Source organism: Lithobates pipiens, unplaced genomic scaffold (assembly GCF_037356315.1).
Source record: "Lithobates pipiens isolate NorthernLeopardFrog02 unplaced genomic scaffold, aLitPip1_a1.2 Scaffold_16, whole genome shotgun sequence".
Lineage (NCBI taxonomy): Eukaryota > Metazoa > Chordata > Amphibia > Anura > Ranidae > Lithobates > Lithobates pipiens.
Genome location: NW_027507748.1, coordinates 552,036,568 through 552,057,674, shown reverse-complemented (window position 1 = coordinate 552,057,674; position 21,107 = coordinate 552,036,568). Strand labels below are relative to the sequence as shown.

At 40.7% G+C, this 21,107-nt stretch overlaps 1 protein-coding gene across 5 annotated transcripts in view; it reads left to right on the top strand.

The window, feature by feature from the left end:
- Positions 1-21,107, top strand: part of TIMELESS (timeless circadian regulator) — a 166,659-nt gene that overhangs the window by 87,176 nt on the left and 58,376 nt on the right. For all 5 annotated transcript variants that reach the window (XM_077483456.1, XM_077483459.1, XM_077483455.1 and 2 more), the window contains 10 exons: positions 3,038-3,125; positions 6,123-6,299; positions 7,189-7,406; positions 8,098-8,201; positions 8,330-8,499; positions 10,269-10,391; positions 10,473-10,624; positions 10,713-10,810; positions 17,691-17,814; positions 18,527-18,728. In XM_077483456.1, the coding sequence (XP_077339582.1) occupies positions 3,038-3,125; positions 6,123-6,299; positions 7,189-7,406; positions 8,098-8,201; positions 8,330-8,499; positions 10,269-10,391; positions 10,473-10,624; positions 10,713-10,810; positions 17,691-17,814; positions 18,527-18,728 (1,456 nt within the window). The remainder of the gene's footprint in view (positions 1-3,037; positions 3,126-6,122; positions 6,300-7,188; positions 7,407-8,097; positions 8,202-8,329; positions 8,500-10,268; positions 10,392-10,472; positions 10,625-10,712; positions 10,811-17,690; positions 17,815-18,526; positions 18,729-21,107) is intronic.

Sequence of the window (21,107 nt, the reverse complement as noted above, 5' to 3'; positions counted from 1 at the left end):
AAATCTTTGCACATTCACTGAATGAAAGAATTTTGTTTGAAATTTTCACTTCATTTCTGAACAAAAAACACATACACTGAAATTTCCTTTGACCCAGAAGTTTTCGGTTTCCAAATTTTCCCGTCACTGTGGTTGAAAATGAACGCCAATTTGACCCACTTTTTTTTTTTTTTTTTAACCTTTTAATCGAAACAATCGGCCAACTAATCGATTGTGAAAATAATCTTTAATTGCAGCCCTACTCTTCTGTCTGTTATTCTCAGAGTGGATTAGATATTTTGCTCCCTAACCATATACAGTGCCTTGCGAAAGTATTCGGCCCCCTTGAACTTTTCAACCTTTTGCCACATTTCAGGCTTCAAACATAAAGATATAAAATTTTTATTTTTTATGAGGAATCGCCAACAAGTGGGACACAATTGTGAAGTGGAACGAAATCTATTGGATAATTTACACTTTTTTAGCAAATAAAAAACTGAAAAGTGGTGCGTGCAAAATTATTCGGCCCCTTTACTTTCAGTGCAGCAAACTCACTCCAGAAGTTCAGCGAGGATCTCGGAATGATCCAATGTTGTCCTAAATGACTGATGGTGATAGAATCCACCTGTGTGTAATCAAGTCTCTATATAAATGCACCTGCTCTGTGATAGTCTCAGGGTTCTGTTGAAAGCGCAGAGAGCATCATGAAGACCAAGGGACACACCAGGCAGGTCCGTAATACTGTTGTGGAGAAGTTTAAAGCCGGATTTGGATACAAAAAGATTTCCCAAGCTTTAAACATCCCAAGGAGCACTGTGCAAGCGATCATTTTTAAATGGAGTATCAGACCACTGCAAATCTACCAAGACCTGGCCGTCCCTCTAAACTTTCAGCTCAGACAAGAAGACTGATCAGAGATGCATGATCACTCTGGATGAACTGCAGAGAACTACAGCTGAGGTAGGAGAGTCTGTCCATAGGACAACAATCAGTCGTACACTGCACAAATCTGGCCTTTATGGAAGAGTGGCAAGAAGAAAGCCATTTCTCAAAGATATCCATAAAAAGTCTTGTCTAAAGTTTGCCACAAGCCACCTGGGAGACACACCAAACATGTGGAAAAAGGTGCTCTGGTCAGATGAAACCAAAATCAAACTTTTTGCCCACAATGCAAAACGATATGTTTGGCGTAAAAGCAACACAGCTCATCACCCTCAACACACCATCCCCACTGTCAAACATGGTGGTGGCAGCATCATGGTTTGGGCCTGCTTTTCTTCAGCAGGGACAGGGAAGTTGGTTAAAATTGAGGGGAAGATGGATGCAGCCAAATACAGGACCATTCTGGATGAAAACCTGTTGGAGTCTGCAAAAGACCTGAAACAGGGACAACGATTTATCTTCCAACAAGACAATGATCCCAAACATACAGCAAAATCTACAAAGGAATGGTTCACAAATAAACGGAATGGCCAAGTCAAAGTCCAGACCTGAATCCAATCGAGAATCTGTGGAAAGAGCTGAAAACTGCTGTTCACAAACGCTCTCCATCCAACCTCACTGAGCTCGAGCTGTTTTGCAAGAAAGAATGGGCAAGAAGTTCAGCCTCTCGATGTGCAAAACTGATAGAGACATACCCCAAGTGACTTGCAGCTGTAATCGCAGCAAAAGGTGGCTCTACAAAGTATTAACACAAGGGGGCCGAATAATTTTGCACGCTCCACTTTTCATTTTTTTATTAGTTAAAAAAGTTTCAAAAATCCAACAGATTTCGTTCCACTTCACAATTGTGTCCCACTTGTTGGTGATTCTTCACAAAAAATAAAAATGTTATATCTTTATGTTTGAAGCCTGAAATGTGGCAAAAGGTTGAAAAGTTCAAGGGGGCCGAATACTTTCGCAAGGCACTGTAGTTGGTTGTTTATATTTACCACTGCATATAGAGATATTTAAGAATAAATTGCCTTTTTTCAAACTTTACATATTAAATTCTACACCACACTTTTTAACCTTTTTTTTTAAGGTTATTAATCGATTAATCAAAACAATAATCGGCCAACTAATCGATTATGAAAATAATCGTTAGTTGCAGCCCTAGACGTTTTTGATCCATTAAAAAAAAAGTTAACGCGTAAAAATGCTAAAAAACGGTATTGCAAAAATGTTGAAAAACATTAGAATCACTGCAAAGCTACTGGCATTTTTATAATGCTAACGTCCAGTGTGCATGAGGCCTTAATAGCCATTCAAACCCCTTTGTGTCAACTTGTGTGCATGTTTCAGGCCAAAATCACCAGGGTGTGTAAACTTTTGATCAGGGTAATTTGGGTAGTTTCTGTTGTCATTATGTTTTCAACTAAACATTAACCATGAGTAAAAGAAAAGTTTGTCGTCATTCATATTCTCTGAAAAATTGCCAAGAAATCGTAAATTCTGCCAGGGTATGTAAACTTATGAGCACAACTATATGTCCGGTGTTGTCAGCCTTAATGTTTTGGGATTTTTTGGTGGCGGTACAGGGGATAGACTTCTGTTATGAATACTGATCCTGCCCAAAGTTGTCTGAGCAAAGTACCACGTGTTTTTTTTTATTTTTTTACTTAAGAGGTCTGTGCCGATTGATGCAGAATCGCTCAGATAGTATGTAGTGGGGCTGTGCTTTTTGCTGAAGGACATTTGATCTGTCTAAACCAGTTTGTCTAAAGCACTAATTTCTGTAAAAATTCACTTTTAGCAGGATTTTTCGGCAAACACATTAATACATAAAATCATGTTCTTGCATGTTTATGTGGTTGTCTGTATGAGTTCAGTCAAGTCACTTATTTACCTCATGTGCATTTTATTAGTTTTAATGGGCCCTATGATCTCTCCATATTCGTAAAGGCAATAATAATTTGCACGGTACGTGTCAGTAAGATGATTTCTATAACTGTATTTCATGGGAGCGGTAAAGTAATACTTTTAGACAGATGTACTACAGGGTCCACATATCTTCGTGGTTGAGATCAGACCAATGTGGCAACAGCAGTAACAGTAAAAGTTTGTTTTCTGTTCACAGGCATTCACGATTTGGTGGTTCCTACATTATTCAGGGTTTGAAGTCAATTGGGGATAAAGATCTCATATACCACAAGGGACTTCACAATGTAAGTGTCAACTTGGACCATTTTTGCTTCTAAACTCTACATGTAATCTGTTGGTGGGAAAGTAGTACGCCTTCAAATCTGAAACTATAGGTGACTGACTTTTATTTACACTCTTTGATTTTCTCTTCTTGCCTTTTGTCCCCTAATTTTACAGTTTAAATTGAACTCATCAGGACCTGAAGTATATCCAAGTTACAAATAACGCTAAATTGCAGAAAACCGGCAGTGCTTAGGACCCTTGCGTGCTAGTTTTTTAAGCCTGTGTGCATCCATCCAAATCTGTAGCAGGCTGAAGCACAGTCTTAAGGCTGGAAAGCTGTACTAAGTGGTATTCAGGTTTAACGCCATATGCATTCAGGGTCCTATGCTCAGAAAGCAGGTATTTGCGCAGGATTTGCGCAGGGCCTTGACCTCTGCCCAGTCACCATTAAGCCCTTTTTTTTTTTCTATCAGCCACCAGTCGGCTATAACTTTTACTGGGTCTAAAATGCTGTATGAAGAAATGTCTTAGGGCCAGCGTGGGTGGGTTAATGTCATGTGTACATCCTGGGCCTAGCATGAAGGGCTCCGCAAGAAGACAAATTAATTTGAAGATTTAGGCTGGGTTTACAGTTATGCGTATTGGATGCGGGTTTCACCGCATTCAATTCGCTTGACACGGAAATTGTGACCGGCTCTCAATGGAGCCGGTTCACACACACCTTTGGGGCGGGCGCAGTCTGCATTTGAAAAGGGTCCGGTACGCTTTTGGCTCAGAATCGGGGGTGAATTCAGACAGAAATTCACATTTGATTTGCACCTGAATCGGTGAACAGGGAACCACCTGCTGTGAGCTGTGGCCGCAGCAAGTGTGAACCCAGCTGAAAGAAGGTACTTGCAGATGGCACAGAGGGGATGATTTACTAATCCTGGAGAGTGCAAAATCTGGTGCAGCTGTGAATAAAAAACAATCTTCTTACAGGTTTTTTTTTGTCTAAGCTAAATTGAACAAGCTGAAATTAGAAGCTGATTGGCTACCATTCACAGCTGCACAAGATTTTGCACTCTCCAGTTTTAGTAAATCAACCCCAAAGTGTCTGTGCTTCAGCAACATTTTTAACTTTAAATACTTTTTAAACCGTTACAGGTTTACTTTAAAATGAATGCTGTACATGAATCAGTAGGACACTTATCAGCAATAACAAATCACAATATTTCTTTGCTTTAGCCTGGGTTCACACTATAGCAGACCCAGACATCGCATGTGATTTGCACCCGCACTGCCATACCGATCTCATGCGATGTCTGTGCAATGCGAGTTCAGCCATACAGTTGTATGGCTGAACTCGCATTAGATTTGCATAAAAAAGGAGCAGGAACTCCCCCCCCAAACAATGGAATCGGCTTGCATGGGTGTTCTCGCCTATGCGATCCAATTCCTGACCGAATCAACCGATCTTGGGATATCCTTAACATTGTATTGACACCCACAGAGGTTCGCAGATGGCAGTGTGAGCTGCGATGCGGGAACCGGTGCTGGAATTGCGCTTGTTCCTGCTTCGCTATAGTGTGAACCTAGGCTAAGACTTACTGATTTCCTTACCATAAATAAATAAAATAAAAAATAAAACTGACCCAGTTCCCAGGATAGGGCCATGTGGTGGCTGTTGTTATTGAAGTCTGTTTTCAAGCAACAGTGACATTGGAGGCCCCAAAAGAAAACTGCCCACATTGTACATGGAAAACAAATATATAATTATAGATTTAAATCTATAATTGGAAACAGACATTAAATACATTAACAGAATTTAAAAGGCTGTTTACATTAAAGTGGATGTATAGCCGATTTCATGAAATTTGAGCTGGGCTCATACTGTATATCAGCAGTGTTTTATCTTTCTCCAAAGCACTGTGTCCCATAGCTTTCTCCTGATCTGTAGCTCTGTTATTAGCCTGATAACTTCTCGCACGTTCTTCAAGAGACAGAAGTGTGTGACCGGGAGGTTGCTATAAAGAGATTGGCAGTCAGCTTGCCATCTAAGAGCAGAGCTCTGCACATTCCTTTTGTTCGTTTGCCAATGTTGAGTGGGGGGTGTGTGCCTTTCCTTCAATCAGCTGTCTTGGCTGTATGCCAATAATACACTACCAGTGCCAACAAGGAAGATAAAAACGTTAATAGGACATACACTTTCTAAAGGATATATACAGAAGAAGACAGCAGATATACATGTAAAACTTATATAGGGATATTTGCTTTATCTCTGTGTATCATCTGAGGCTGTTCACTTCACTGGGCATATGTGAGGGTTTATAACCACTTTAAGCTGATCTCTTTAACCACCTGACATCCGCGCTATGGCCGAATGACGGCCACAGCGCGGATGTGAATTCCCGGGATTCTCCGGAGCATGCTGTGATCACCGAGTTACCGAGACTCGAGTAATCACAGATCTGAGTAAGGGGCTGGTCACATGACAGATGATCACATGATGTAAACAAAAGCTCAGTGATTTTTTTTTTTTTTTTTCCTCACGCTGACAGCTTAAAGGGACATCGGTCCCTAAGAGGAAGAGGCAATTATGCCTCATTTATACCGACCAACAGTGCCCACAAGTGCCACCTTTTGATGCCCACCAGTGGTGCCAATCAGTGTAATCGATCAGTGCCACCTATCGGTGCACATCAGTGCCGCCTCATCAGCGTACCCGTTATAAAATTTTAAAACAAAAAAAAAACACAGGTAATCAAATACCACCAAAAGAAAGCTCTATTTGGGGGGGGGGGGGGGTGGTTGTTCTAAATATTTTGTTTGGGTACAGTGTTGTATGACCGCACAATTGTCATTCAAAGTGCGACAGCGCTGAAAATTGGTCTGGATAGGAGTGGGGTTTAAGTGCCCAGTAAGCAAGTGGTTAACAAGGAAAAAAAAACAGACTAAGGTCTCTTTTTATGTTGCGTAATAAACCTTATTCCCTAAAAAATGAATAGCAAGTAATCGTGTTGCTGCATTTTTGACAGTTCAAAAATTATACTCATGATCTTGGAAAAGAATTAAGGAGAGTCCCTAAAAGAAAGCTACAAGCCAAGGATACAGAGGCCCGCCGCCGCTCTGCCCTCAATGTGCGTCTCTTCCTCAAGGAGTTTTGCATTGATTTCCTGGAAAACTGTTATAATCGGCTTATGTACATAGTGAAGGTGAGCATGAATATCCTTTTTCATTTCTTGGATGTGTTTATTTGGGACCTTATTTCTATATGGCAAGTGTCTAACCATATAGTTATAGTTAATAATGCCAAAAATAGCTGCAATTCTTATTAACCCAATAGCATTCTTCAGGTTTTTTTATTTTATTATTACTTTTACTATTACAGAATAGAGAAGATGGGTGTCAATTAAAGGAAATGTCATGAGAAAAACATGGGTGCTGCCACTGCTGAGTCCTCTTGAAAATGCTGTGTGCTTGGCACTTCTGGTCCTGATCTTCATTTAAAAATGGGTCAATGACCTTGAACAGCTATACAGAAAAATACTTCTGACTTTACTGATCTGCACACTTGTTCTGGCTAAGTGACCCAAAGGATTCAAGCAACAGGATTTGTATACTCGCCTGACAACTAGCATTTTGCATTGAGTTAGACAATAACAGTCCACATAGTTCTTATGACAAGCTTACTATACAAGAGTAATGTTGGTGTGGTTGAAGATTTCCTAAAAATGCTCATTTGCTTTCTCTTGTGGGGAACCTCTGGATTCCATTTGAATTACTCATTGGCACACAACAGGTAGAGAGTTCTGGCATACCTCAATACATGTTCTAGTTAAATCAGAAAACTAGTAATTTTAGGACGAAAATGACAGGTTTCTGTAAACCATCTGGTATATTCTTAGGTTGTGAGTGAAAACCAGAGCAATAAAGGGAAATCTGCACCAATAGGTGGAACATCATAACAATCTCCACTTGGGGTTTTAGGACTTGAATCCAGGACTTCAGTGTCACAACGGCACAGTGCATATAATAGAAGTAGCTGGACAAACAAGGAAGGTCACAGACATTCATTGTGTGATTTGTTGTCATCTCCTATAGGATCACCTAATTCGGGAGAAGGCTCAGCAGCATGATGAGACATATTACTTGTGGTCTATGGCTTTCTTTATGGTCTTCAATAGAATTTTCCGTTTTCGACCAGAACTTGTATCTGAAACGGTTAGCGTAAGAACATTCCATTTCATAGAGCAAAACCTCACCAACTACTATGAAATGATGCTGATGGACAAGAAAGAGGCTACCTCCTGGGCGCGCAGGTAGGATTCCTTTCTTTTTTCATATTCTCAATGATAAGTAAGTTGCCAGTTTGTCAAATGCACTCAGTCCATGAAGACTGTTGGGCAGTCCTGTTCTGTTGCAGAGCGAAGACCACCACTGCTGTCCCAACACTTTTGAATGTGTCGCATGTCTGCCTGTTTGTCCCATGTTATACATGTGTATGTACAATATGTTTTTATGGTTGCTCTTTCCTGGAATATTATTGGTTTCTTATTAGACTGCCCAATGGCAATTAACATGTGGCCAGGGGCAACACACATTTTTGAAACCCTAGACAGTATTTTTATGATTATACAGGATTTATATAGCGCCAACAGTCTGCCCATCGCTTTACAACATAAGGGCAGACAGTACACTTACAATACGATTCAATACAGGAATAATCAGAGGGCCCTGCTCGTTAGAGCTTACAATCTAAATGGGAGGGTCAAGGGATACAAAAGCTAATTACTGTGGGGGGTGAGCTGATGGAGAAAATAAAAGTACAGTTGTTAGGTGGAGTCCGGATAGATATGTTTTTTTTAAATTGTATATGGTGTTTGGTCACATGGTGTACAGTGCTGAAGTGTGTGTTTGAAAAAAAAAAGTATTTAATTGAATACTAACAGACTTTTTTGCCATCTTAACAGTGTTTTTTAAATCCATTTTATATCTGTTTTGTAAATGCAGAATGCATCTTGCCCTAAAAGCTTATCAAGAACTTATCACTACCATCAATGAAATGGATCATTCGAAGGATGAATCTGTGCGGGAAAGTAGCAAAGTTATTAAAAGTTAGTTATACAGAGTTTTGATGACTCCTAATTTACAATGTATTTTTCTAAATATAGTATGTTAAAATAAGTATTTTACAGTCTAAACATTGTATTGCTTTAAGTATTTTCTGTGTTTGTATCCGCAGACAATATATTCTATGTGATGGAATATAGAGAACTATTTCTTGCTCTGTTTAGAAAGTTTGATGAAACAAAACAACCACATTCATTCCTAAAAGATTTGGTAGAAACAACCCATTTGTTTCTCAAGATGTTGGAAAAGTTTTGCAAAGGAAAGAGAACCATAATGGTCCAGGTAATATCTACCATGAAATTAAACTAGTTTCAGAATGCTTACTTAAAATAAACTTTAGTCAGAAAATCAGGCCCTGATCACTTCAGGCTGCCCCCCTTTGCAGATAAAGCTATGTTAAACATGAACAATAAGTGCCTATACTGTTCTCAGCATTGTGCTAATAATCAGTGACTCACTGAGTCAGATCAGCTGAAAGCCTAAAGATTTACTGCTGCTGAGGGGGGGGGGGGGGAGGAAACCACAGGAATAAGATAGACAGTGCCAAGAAAGGAGAGATTAGGCAGAGAGCAGATACAATCTGGAAAGGTGACAGGACAAACTCTGCTCAGGCAGAGAGATGCACACACACAAAAAAAAAACTTACAAGGATAGTGTCTTATCTTCTCTCACCGATTCTCTCTGTTTTCTCCCTGGCAGCCAAGGCTATGAGTCTGAAGCCTGTCAATTCTGAGCTCTGATCCTGCATGGTTGTTTAAAGTTGTAATAAACCCAAAATCAAACATTTATTATATTAAAGCTTGCTTAATCTCAGATGTGGTGGCTACATTCATTTTCTTTTTTGGACTTTCTTGTATTTTCACCTGGTGATCTAGCCAGTACGTCCGTTATTTTTCAGAGAACAAGCTCTTTTGTAGATGTAGCAGTTAGAGGGGTGAGACAAGCCATTTATCACTGACGGGTGCTTACAGTGGTCTGTTTTTTGTTTTTTGTTTTTTTATGTGAAATCTTTCTACCAAAAGGAACAAAACTGTTGCTGTAATAGCTTATAAAGTGTAAGCTGGAGTTTAGCTTCAGTTTGTTGTATTTAAATCTGATAGTGCACCCAACACCCCTCTTCCCCCAGATTAACAATGCTGCTTTCCAAAGGTGCCCCAGTGTGCCTCCATTCAGAGTAGAGGCAGTCTAATACAGTAGGCGGGTTACTGGCCAAATCACCAGGTGAAAACAGAGGGGGAGAGGATGCCTAAAAAAAATAATGCAGTCATCATATCTAAGGATTGGTTAACTGCAATATATTGCATATTTTGGCTTTGGGTTTACTACTGCTTTATGTAGTAAGCTAGGACAGTTTTGGGGGCTGGCAATGGTCCAGATCTCTCTGGGTCCCTTAAAGGCTAACTTTTTGATTTTTTTTTTTTTTTTCCCCTCATCAACTCAAGCAAGTGTAGTCTGTCCACCTCCGCTTTCTTAAAAGATCAGTTCAGCTCCTGTACCTTGAGATATATGAAGGTGTTGCAACGTATAACAGGGATTTATTATAGAAAACGCATTTAAATATCTTTATTCGATCTAGAGTACTTTTTTCTTAAGTGTAATAACCCATGCTACCCAGTCAGAATGACATGTACTAGTCTGACTTAGAGAGTGAATTCTGATTGGTTGTTGTGGAATCCTCACTTTTCAAATTAAATGTCTTTGCTGAAAAAGGCTGAGGGTGTCATAAAAATTTCATGCAAACCTGGAATCTGTTCTTGCAGCCAATGGTTGTAACTAATCAGTTTGTTTTTTGTGTTTATTAACCTGTCGGTGCATAGTTTGGTTCATTCAGTGATGCATTGATGAATATTGTAAGTGCAGTAACCCAGAACAACAAACCATCTTTTATGAATCTTTTAATCTTTTATGAATCTGATCATTTCATAAGTGCATGTTTAACACTATGTCATTTGTGGTCTTATTCAGGGCTTTGAAGAGTGTCTTGTAAATTTGCTGATGACAACTTTGTGTCCTGTAACAGGAAGTCTGATATTTGTGTTCTCTTTACATAGAACCGAAGAGTTAAAAGAAAGAAGAAGAAGAAACCCAGTAGGAGTGAGGAGCAGCAAAAAAGTCCAGAAGAGTTGGAGGAAATTTGGAAAACGCTTTCTGAGAGGTTGAGCAGCTGTGCTATGGTAATGCCCGTTTGTTGCTAGGAACCAATTGCATTTGTGGATAAGATTTCTTTCCTGATTTTTCCTATCCAACTAAATTAGGGTGCAGAAAATCTGCCAGAAGAAGTTGTTCCCTTTGATGCAGCCTCTGAAATACCTGTTGAAGAGCAAAGGAGTGAAGCTTTGGTGCGAATTCAGAATGGCCTTTTAAGTGGGCAGGCTGTAGAGTCTCTTGTTCTGCTCCGTTCTGCCAGGTAAGCATTGTACTGCTGTACTTATCAGCAAATGTTCAGATTTTCAGTTATGTGAAAAGAATTCTGTAGTAATGCTTACCATCTGCAGGGAAGTCTGGCCAGAGGGCGATGTGTTTGGATCACCCGAATCAGGACCAGAGGAAGAAGTTGAACTACTCAAGCAAATTTTCTTTGCTGATCTTCCCAGTAAGTATTGTTCACTGTCCCTCAGTTGTAATCTTGTGCAAGTAAAGTTTAATGATTTTTATTTTTTTTGGTCACTCGTTACTATTGTCTGAATTAACATTTTCAATTGGTATATTTTATTTTCAATGAATGCAGAATTTGAGTTATTTACCTGAAAGTAAATCTTGATAAGCTTGTAAAAATTAAAAAAACATATATGTCAATATATTTGTATTAGATTTTACAGTTTTGCAAATTAGCTACCCAGAGGGATTTTCTAATGTATTATCTGTGCAATTAGCCTGTTTCTTTTAAGGCCTTTTTAAAATGTCACTAAACTCGCATCATAAGAAACTTATCAATAAATGCTGTTCATACTCAGTCACTATGAGGTTCATTTTCTGTATTATGCAAAAAAACTGGTTGATCCTGCTGCTCTTTCTCCATCTGTCCATGTCCCAGATTCAGCTAGTGAATTTGCAGCTGTGGTCGCAACTCTGCACATGCCCCATTTTCAGTAAGTTTCTATGGCAAGCATTTCCTCCCTATCACTGAGCAGCCCATGTGACTCTATAGTCACGTATGTGGGTGTTTACTAGGGTTGCAATGGATCGGCACCGATCCGTGATCCAAACAGGTCACCCCGCTCGGATTGGCACATGCCACGATCCGCGGAGCACTCCACGGTCTTGGCCTTAGAAAAGGCCGCGGCTTTGGCCTAGTTCCAGAGCAGCGGCCATCTTGTTGCACCCATCGGCGTTTACCATGTGATCGCTCCGTCAAATGAAGGAGCGATCACCTGTAAACAAACTGGCATGATGATGCCGGTTCCTCTCTCCCCTCTCTGTACTGATCTGTACAGTGGAGGGGAGAAATCGGATGGCAGCAGCGTTGTGGGCTGCATCTGTAGAGCCCACAGCGCTGCTCTGTGACCAGTGCAGTCGCAGCCATCCCTGCCAATACTCTGCAATAGCCTGCCAATACTCTGGAACACCCTGCCAATACGCTGCAATACCCTGCCATTACATTAGGGGAGATGACATGGATATTACAGTGGGAGAGATTGTGGATATTACAGTGGGGACTATATGGTGGTGGCATTTTCACAGGTTTTTGCAAATTCAATTATTATTTACTGATCCGAAAAATGATCCGATTCGTGACTATGCGATCTGTGAGTTTTTTGGTCCGTTGCACCCCTAGTGTTTACACAGTGGTAAATGACAGCCCACTCCCTCCTCCACCATGCCCACTAACCAGCCAAACACAATTTGGGGCAGGATATTATATGTAGATTGATGGAGGCTGGAGACACAGGCTTGGGGCGTGACACAGTCTGTGACTTACAGAAATTTGGCCACATCATGTTATTGCCAAAATCACAGTTCATCTGAATACAAAGTACCGTGTTTGCTTTCCAAAATAGGGTCATTTTGTGTGTAATTCCACTGTCCTGGTGCTCAACGACCTTCAAAAGTGTGATGGGTAGGAATGAAATGAGATGTGTAATTTGTACTCCTAGAACGCCTGAAGGTACTACAATGTTGGGCCTCTATGTGGCCAGGCTGTGTAAAAGGCTCACACATGTGGTATCGCCATACTCGGGATGAGTAGCAGAATGTGTTTTGGGATGTAATTTTTGCTGTATACATACTATGTGTTAGAAATGTCTTCTAAATTGACAACCTTGTGTAAAAAATTTTTTTTCATTTTCTTTCCACTTTTTCTGAAGAACCGTTCAAAAGACTCATTATGCCTCATAGAATATACGTTGGGTCATTTTGTGGGTAATTCCATTGTCCTGGTGCTTAAAGAGGAAGTAAACCCTGATGGGTTTACTTCCTCTTTGATTCCCTGCAAAGGTAAAGCATAATGGACTACTATGCATCGCATAGTAGTCCATTATGTGTCACTTACCTGACACAGGAGCCAGCGAAGTCACCGCTGTCCCCTTGTGTACGGAGCCTCCATCTTCTCGGTGGGTCTCGCTGCTCCGGCGCTGTTATTCGGCGAAGCCGTGATGGTGTCACTCCCGCGCATGTGCACGGGAGCTGCCACTTGCGACATATCGCCGCTGACAGCGCATGCGCCGTAGACAACGGTGCCTGTGTTTTGGCAAATATTTCTTGGACCTACAGGTAAGCCTTAATCTAGGCTCACCTGTAGGTCAAAGTGGTTTGTAAGGGTTTACAACTACTTTAAGGGCCTTTACAAATCTAATAGGTCGTTAGGAAATTAGAGGTGTAATTTATGATCCTAGAACCCCTGATGGTGCTCCCTGCATGTTGGACCTCTTTGTGTGGCCAGGCTGTGTAAAAGTCCAACACGTGGTATCGCCATACTCAAAAGGAGTAGCAGAATGTATTTTGGGGTGTAATTGGAAGTATGCATATGCTGTGTGTGAGAAATAACTTATGACAATTTTGTGAAAAAAAAAAATCTTAATTTTCCCAAGAATTGTGGGAAAAAATTACAACTTCAAAAAACTTACCATGTCTCTTACTAAATACCTTTTGACTGTCTACTTTTCAAAAAGGGGTCATTTGGGGGGTATTTGCACTTTCCTGACATTTCAGGGCCTCAAGAAATGAGAGAGGCCTTCAGTGCATCAGGCGTGATCAATTTTCAATGATTTGCACCATAACTTGTAGACTCTATAACTTTCACAGAGACTAACTAATATCCACTAATTTGTGTTATTTTTAACAAAGAGATGTAGCAGTATATGTTTTGGCCAAAATGTATGAACAAAAATTACTTATTTGCAAAATGTTGTTTTTTTTTTTGTCAACATTTTCACTCTTTTTTTCACTTATGTCGCAAAAAATAAAAATAAAACAGTGGTGATTAAATACCACCAAAAGAAAGCTCTATTTGTATGAAAGAAATGAGAAGAAAATTTGTGTAATTGGCGTTGAAATTGTTAGAGCGCTGAAAGCTAAAAATTGGTCTGGGCAGGAAGGGAGGTGCATAAATGCCCCGTATTGAAGTGGTTAAACAGCGTGTGTTTAGCATCACTTTAAGCTTTCCTGTGAGAAACAGAGACTGTCATTGCTGGATTTTCATTCTGAAAATGCTAGATTCCTGGGTATTATGTGGACTCTTGCTTTAATACTTGAGTCCGATATGGACTTCTGACCTCGAGCCAGTTCTTCCAATTTTTCATACTTGCTCTACGACAGGGGATCAAAATAATATCCAGGCAGCAGATATTTCTGGAGGTCATTACCAAATAATACTAAATTAAAAATGTTCCATATAGTAGTAATTATAATTTTAGCATTATTTGGTATATATCATTTTTGGTTGATGGTTTAAGCGTTGTGATTAAGGACAATATTTTATGCAAAAACATTAGGTGTCACACACACAGCAACTGATATTTTTGGTCACTGAGCGTAGGTGTTTATTAGGTATTCATTAATTGAAGCAAATTTTGTTTTTTCTCAGGAAAGGTATACATAAACTGAGATATTGGCCACAAAGAGACTGCATTATTTTCAGTGCATTTTGAGAATCTGTAAAGCACAGTCATTGTATAGCACTGCTAATCCAGAAATAGAGCTTTCTTTTTTTTATACAGTGCAGGACACAGGCAGATTCAGAGGTGACTGATTTATAGGTAGGTATCTTTAGGAGATTGGACACTAGCCAAAAAAACTGTGAAGACCCTCCCACTCCCAGCAATCCTCAGTTCCGTGCTAGTTCTTCATCTCACTCGGGACATTGTACTCCCATCCTTTTGCCTTGCTCTAAAACACTCTCAGTAGGTAGCACTCTTTGCTCTGGGTGTAGTTTGAGTTTTTATTGTCTACCTCGCTGCCATGGCCTTGATGAGACCATGGAATCCCTCTTTGTCCCCCAGAGGGATTTCGCAGGGGCTCCCTATGTCTCGCTTCACCATTGCTAGGTGGATCTGCCAGGCTGTGGTCCAGACTTGCTCAACAAAGAAATTTGGTTTCTTCCTTTCTAGTGAAGGCTCATTCTACTATAACCATTAGTGCCTCCTGGGCTTTTCAGCATCAGGCTTCTGCATTGCAAATCTGTAAGACTGATGCCACCTGATCTTCAGGGAGCTTTTTGAATTAAGTTTAGCTCTTTTGTTTTTTTTGTTTATTCTAGGGAGTATGTTGGTTGTTTTTACCTTATCCTCTTTGGTATTGCTTGAGGACGTCCCAGTCATCTCTGAATCTGCCTGTACTGCATGCACTGTATGAGCACAAAAAAATGGAACTATTAACTTTTTAACTAAAATCTATTTCTTGAAGTACAGGTCACAGGCCACTGATTGCTTGCAACAGAACTAAGAAGCTGGGTGCTGGAGAGATTACATGGGGGTCCCAGCTGAGTTTAGATTGACGTCACACATAATTGTGATGATAATGCAAATTCTGCATGCCAAAAACTGTATGCGAAGAGACAAGGTAGCCGTATTCAGAATTCATTGTCAACCATAACAATTTTTAGACTAGGAGACAGAGCTGCTATAACCCCCCCCCCCCCCCCCCCTCTTCACATCATGGCTATAATCCCAGGAAATCGTCTCCATAGCCGATTAATATGAGTGAACATTGCTACGAGGATCTGTTTTCTTCAAAAGAACTGTTGCCTCCACTCAGGAATACTATTACCGTATTTATCGGTGTAGAACACACGCCGGCGTATAACACGCACCCCAAGTTTATGAGGGAATTTTAAGGAAAAATACTTTTTAAAGAAATAAACTTGCATTTAAATGCCCATCATTGCAGTCTTTTCAGTGTCCATCTGCAGCCTTGCACAGCGTCCATTTGCAGCCTTGTCAGTTTCATTTGCAGCCTAAACTGCAGTGACATGTCAGTGTGACTGCAGTTTGAAAATGGTGCCACCGAGATACACAGAGCTGGTCCTGCGTACCTCGGCTCCTCTTGTAGTCCCGCCCAGTCCTGTCCTATGATGGACATAACACAGGTCCAATGGTGGGACTGGGCATGACTCGGAACGGAGCCGAGCGCCGCTCATATACGTACATATCCGAGTGTTCTCGGCTAGGCTTGGATAGCTCCGCTCACAATCACGCCCAGTCCCTGTGTTATGTCCATCATAGGGCGGGACTGGGCGTGAATGTGAATGGAACTAGCCAAGGATAGCTAAGTACACTCGGCTATGTATAGCCATCAGTGGCGCTCGCTCCTCTGCTCGCAATTGGCGCATAACACGCACCCACGATTTTCCCCTGATTTTAAGGGGGAAAAAAGTGTGTGTTATACGCCGATAAATACGGTAATTAGAAAATAACTAATAAACAGGGGTTTGTTAAAGCTATAAATGGCTAATTGAATGCTTTAACAGGGGATCTAAAGCAGAACACTGCAGTATGTCAGGAGTTATCTTAATGGCGTTTATCAGTAAACATCCAGAAAGGTTATAAGCACTTTCCATTGAGTGCTTTGAGATCAAGCATTGTAAAATTGTGAAAGCATTCGTTTTCCCACACTGCAATCTCCGGGTAATTAAACGCAGTAGGAGTACATGGTGTGCATAAAATGCCTTACACAGGGCTAATTGATATTGTAAAGCCATTTAGGCTTGGTCATTAATGATAACTTTCCTTCTTGACCTGCAAAAGATCTCTTCTCCAATTCACAATCTTTAAAATTGACATATAATTCATAAAATGATATATGATAGAGCTACATTGGTACTGGCGGGTATATTTTTGAATGTGGAAGAAAAAACTGAACGGATAAAGATCACATATGACTAGGCCAGTGATGGCGAACCTTGGCACCCCAGATGTTTTGGAACTATATTTCCCATGATGCTCAACTACACTGCAGAGTGGATGAGCATCATGGGAAATGTAGTTCCGAAACATCTGGGGTGCCAAGGTTTGCCATCACTGGACTAGGCTATCGTATACAGGAGACGGATTAGATGTCTTTCACCTCCTGGGTGGACTGCCTATCTGACGGATGTCCTGTTTAGTATCTCTGGAATGAAAATTGCATACTGTACAATCATTTGTGGGTTACCAGATCATGACATGGGGTACATGCAAAATATGAATACATTTCTAAAAATGTATATAACTAAACGAACATAAAGACTGGGACATCTCATCTGCCACCCCTTGGGCCTTCTCATTGGTCAGATCATTTCAGTCAGCACCCTCCTCAGGGACCAGAAAAGAGACTGCATTACTAGTCTGAAGCTCTCTTTTGTACCATTAAGCAAGGAACATCGGCCAAGATTTATAAAAGCCACTGATCCATCTTACTCATTTACTGGACTTTGTTAAACTCGGAACTAGGACTTTAGGTATTTTCATTGTTAAAACCTTTTTGTTTTTCTGTTGTATTGTGCCTTTTTCTTTGTAATACCTTTTTCTATATAGATCTTTTATTTGCACCGTTTTATCTTTCTGTTATTAAACAATATTTTGAAAAGTGTTAATATTGTCTCAGATACACTAACACAGAACTTTAAGAATCCCTGTCTTTGACGAGCGCTACTGTACTGTAAATCGCTGGAATATTGCTGTCTGTGATGGCAGTGTGTATTAAACGTTTATTAATAGGCATAATTGTTTTTGTGAACGCTGATATTTACAATAAATATCTGGAGTGCGTTAAATGCTTGGTTAATGAAACCCAGTGCCAACGAGGTGTCAGTTTGACCAGTCATTTATCACCAGTTGGTGAAGGTGGATCTGACGACAATCCATCACGCTTGTCATTAGCAAAGAGATCACCAGATCTTAGATATCTGAAGTTTAAATGAGACTTCTGTATGCTCACGAGGGAGGTTCTAATCATTGGCACCTAGATTGGACCATCTAATTCCAATCGCATTGATTTGAAGTGGTTTTAAATGTATTTTGTAATTGTAAATTTTAATTGGGTAAATTGTTTAAATTCAGGATCATCACAGGTTGAAGATAATGAGGTGCAAGAAGAAGAGGAGGATGAGGAGGAAATAGAGGAGGAGCTTACCTCAGTTCAAGTGTCTGAGAAAGAGTTTAACTTTTTGGACTATATGAAAAGGTTAGTTGTTTTTAAATATGTTTATTAACCACTTGCCGACCTACGTGCACTGATATACTGCGGAAGGTCGGCTCTCCTGCGCAAACTGACGTACCTGTACGTCAGTCTGCAAAAACAGGATAGCGGGCAGGAGCGGCAGAACAATTTTTATTTTATTTTTTAACAAAAAAATATGTAGAAGAAAAATATATTGGCCAAATCTGATCAATAAATTAGGTTTTTTATTTATTATATATAGTTTTTGGATATGTATTATAGCAAAAAAGTTAATAAAAATGTTGTTGTGTTTTTTTTTATATAGCGCAAAAAATAAAAACAGATGATCAGATACCACCAAAAGGAAGCTTTAATTGTGGGGGAAAAAATGACGTCAATTTTTGTTTGGGTACAGCGTCTCACAACCATGCAATTGTCAGTTAAAGCGACGCAGTGTGATATTGCAAAAAATGCTCTGGTCATTAAGGGGGTAAAACCTTCTGGGGCGGAAGTGGTTAAATCTAGCAAGGCAGGTAATAGCATAGTTTGCAGCTCCCTCATTTTATGTGTACCCTGGTCTGTTTTACATCTAGGGCCTGGTTACCTTGGCTTTTTCCCATTTGCCATTATACATGAATGTTACCCATTGTATAGCTACAATTTTTGTGTTGTCTTTAAATTGTTATGGATTTGTTACAATCTAGTAATAACTAATATTCTTTTCTGTACAATGCAGATTTGCTAGCTCCAATGTGGTGAAGACCTATATTTTGCTGCTGAAGACCTATCAGCAAAATGGCTCTCATACCAACCATTGTGTGGTGAAGATGTTGCACCGTATTGCTTATGACTTGAAAATGGAGGCGCTGCTTTTTCAGCTTTCTGTTTTCTGTGTTTTTAATCGTATCCTCAATGACCCTGTAGCTAGTGCCTACAAGGTAAGGCATTTGAAAGATTTTTAGTCAGTAGACATAAGTGAACACCTATGGGTCATCTGAATGCAATTTGAAGTTCACATTTGAGATCTTTAACTCCAGTATGGTGGACTAGACAGCTTTTAGTCATTTAAATGACCAGCCTTTGCTTTATTGTTCATGACTGAGTTTGTATGTTCAGGGATTAGACCCTAGAGGCCTATGCTGACAATATGGTGTTGCTTTACTAAAACTGGAGAGTGCAATATCTGGCACTGCTCTGCATAGAAACCAATCAGCTTGCAGGTTTTTTTGTCCAAGCTTAACCACTTGAGGACCGCCGTATTGCCATTGTACGTCAGCACAATGGCACAGGCAGGCATAATCACGTACATCTACGTGATTGCCTTCCAGCGGGTGGGGGGTCCCATCGGACCCCCTCCCGCTGGTTACGGCGGTCCGATTCGGTCTAGGAGCGCTCCGTGATGAGGGGATGGCCGTTCGTTTTCGGCCACCCCCTCTGGATCGCTCCTGGCCAATGAGAAGCTTCCTCCCCTGTGTATTGTTTACACAGGAAGGAGGAAGTGATGTCATTCTCCTCGGGGCGGTCTTTTTGACCGGACTACGAGGAGAAGAGTAAAAGTAAGTCTGCACGAACACTACACTGACATGTAGGTACACACAGGCACACAAACCCCCCCCCCGATCCGCCCCCCGATCCCCCCCCCGCCCCCCCTCCCCCCCCAGTCACAGTGTCACTGATTGCATTGATCATTTCTTTACTGATCAATGCATTCAGTGTCAGTTGTGACAGTAAAAACTGTCAGGACAGTTAGTGTTAGGTCCAGGGTAGCCCCCTATCACCCCCCAATAAAGATTTAACCCCCTGATTGCCCCTAGAGTTAACCCTTTCACCCCCTTTTGCCAGTGTCACTAAGCGATCATTTTTCTGATCGCTGCATGTGTCGCTAGTGTCGCTAGGTAGCTAGTTATTTTTTTAGGTTCACCGCCAGGTTTTTATATCGCTAGGTACCCCGATATACTACCCAATAATGTTTTTAACCCCCTGATTGCCGCTAGTTAACCCTTTCACCCCCTTTTGCCGGTGTCACTAAGCGATCGTTTTTCTGATCGCTGCATTAGTGTCGCTACAGTCGCTAGGTAGCTAGTTATTTTTTTAGGTTCACCGCCAGGTTTTTATAGCGCTAGGTACCCCGATATACTACCCAATAATGTTTTTAACCCCCTGATTGCCGCTAGTTAACCCTTTCACCCCCTTTTGCCAGTGTCACTAAGCGATCATTTTTCTGATCGCTGCATGTGTCGCTAGGTAGCTAGTTATTTTTTTAGGTTCACCGCCAGGTTTTTATATCGCTAGGTACCCCGATATACTACCCAATAATGTTTTTAACCCCCTGATTGCCGCTAGTTAACCCTTTCACCCCCTTTTGCCAGTGTCACTAAGCGATCGTTTTTCTGATCGCTGCATTAGTGTCGCTACAGTCGCTAGGTAGCTAGTTATTTTTTTAGGTTCACCGCCAGGTTTTTATAGCGCTAGGTACCCCGATATACTACCCAATAATGGTTTTAACCCCCTGATTTCCGCTAGTTAACCCTTTCACCCCCTTTTGCCAGTGTCACTAAGCGATAATTTTTCTGAACGCTGCATCAGTGTCGCTAGGTAGCTAGTTAACTAGGCTCCCAAAAAGTCCCCCACATGTGGTATCCCCGTACTCGGGAGAAGCAGCAGAATTTATTTTGGGGTGTAATTTGACTTCTGCCCATAGCATGTGTGAGCAATATATCATTTAGTGACAACTTTGTGCAAAAAAAAAAAAGTTTGTAATATTCCCGCAACTTTTGGCAAAATATAAAATATTCCATGGACTCAACATGCCTCTCAGTAAATAGCTTGGGGTGTCTACTTTCCAAAATGGGGTCATTTGGGGGGGTTTTGTGCTATTTTGGCATTTTATGGCCTTCGAAACTGTGATAGGTAGTGAGGAGTTAAATCAAAAATTTGCACCCTTAGAAATCCTGAAGGTGGTGATTGGTTTTCGGGGTGCCGTGCGCGACTAGACTCCCAAAAAGTCCCACACATGTGGTATCCCCGTACTCGGGAGAAGCAGCAGAATGTATTTTGGGGTGTCATTTCACATATAACCATGGCATGTGTGAGCAATATATCATTTAGTGACAACTTTTTGTAAAAAAAATTTTTTTTTTTTTTTTTTGTCATTATTCAATCCCTTAGGACAAAAAAAATAAATATTCAATGGGCTCAACATACCCATCAGCAATTTCCTTGGGGTGTCTACTTTCCAAAATGGGGTCATTTGGGGGGGATTTGTACTGCCCTGCCATTTTAGCACCTCAAGAAATGAGATCGGCAGTCATAAATTA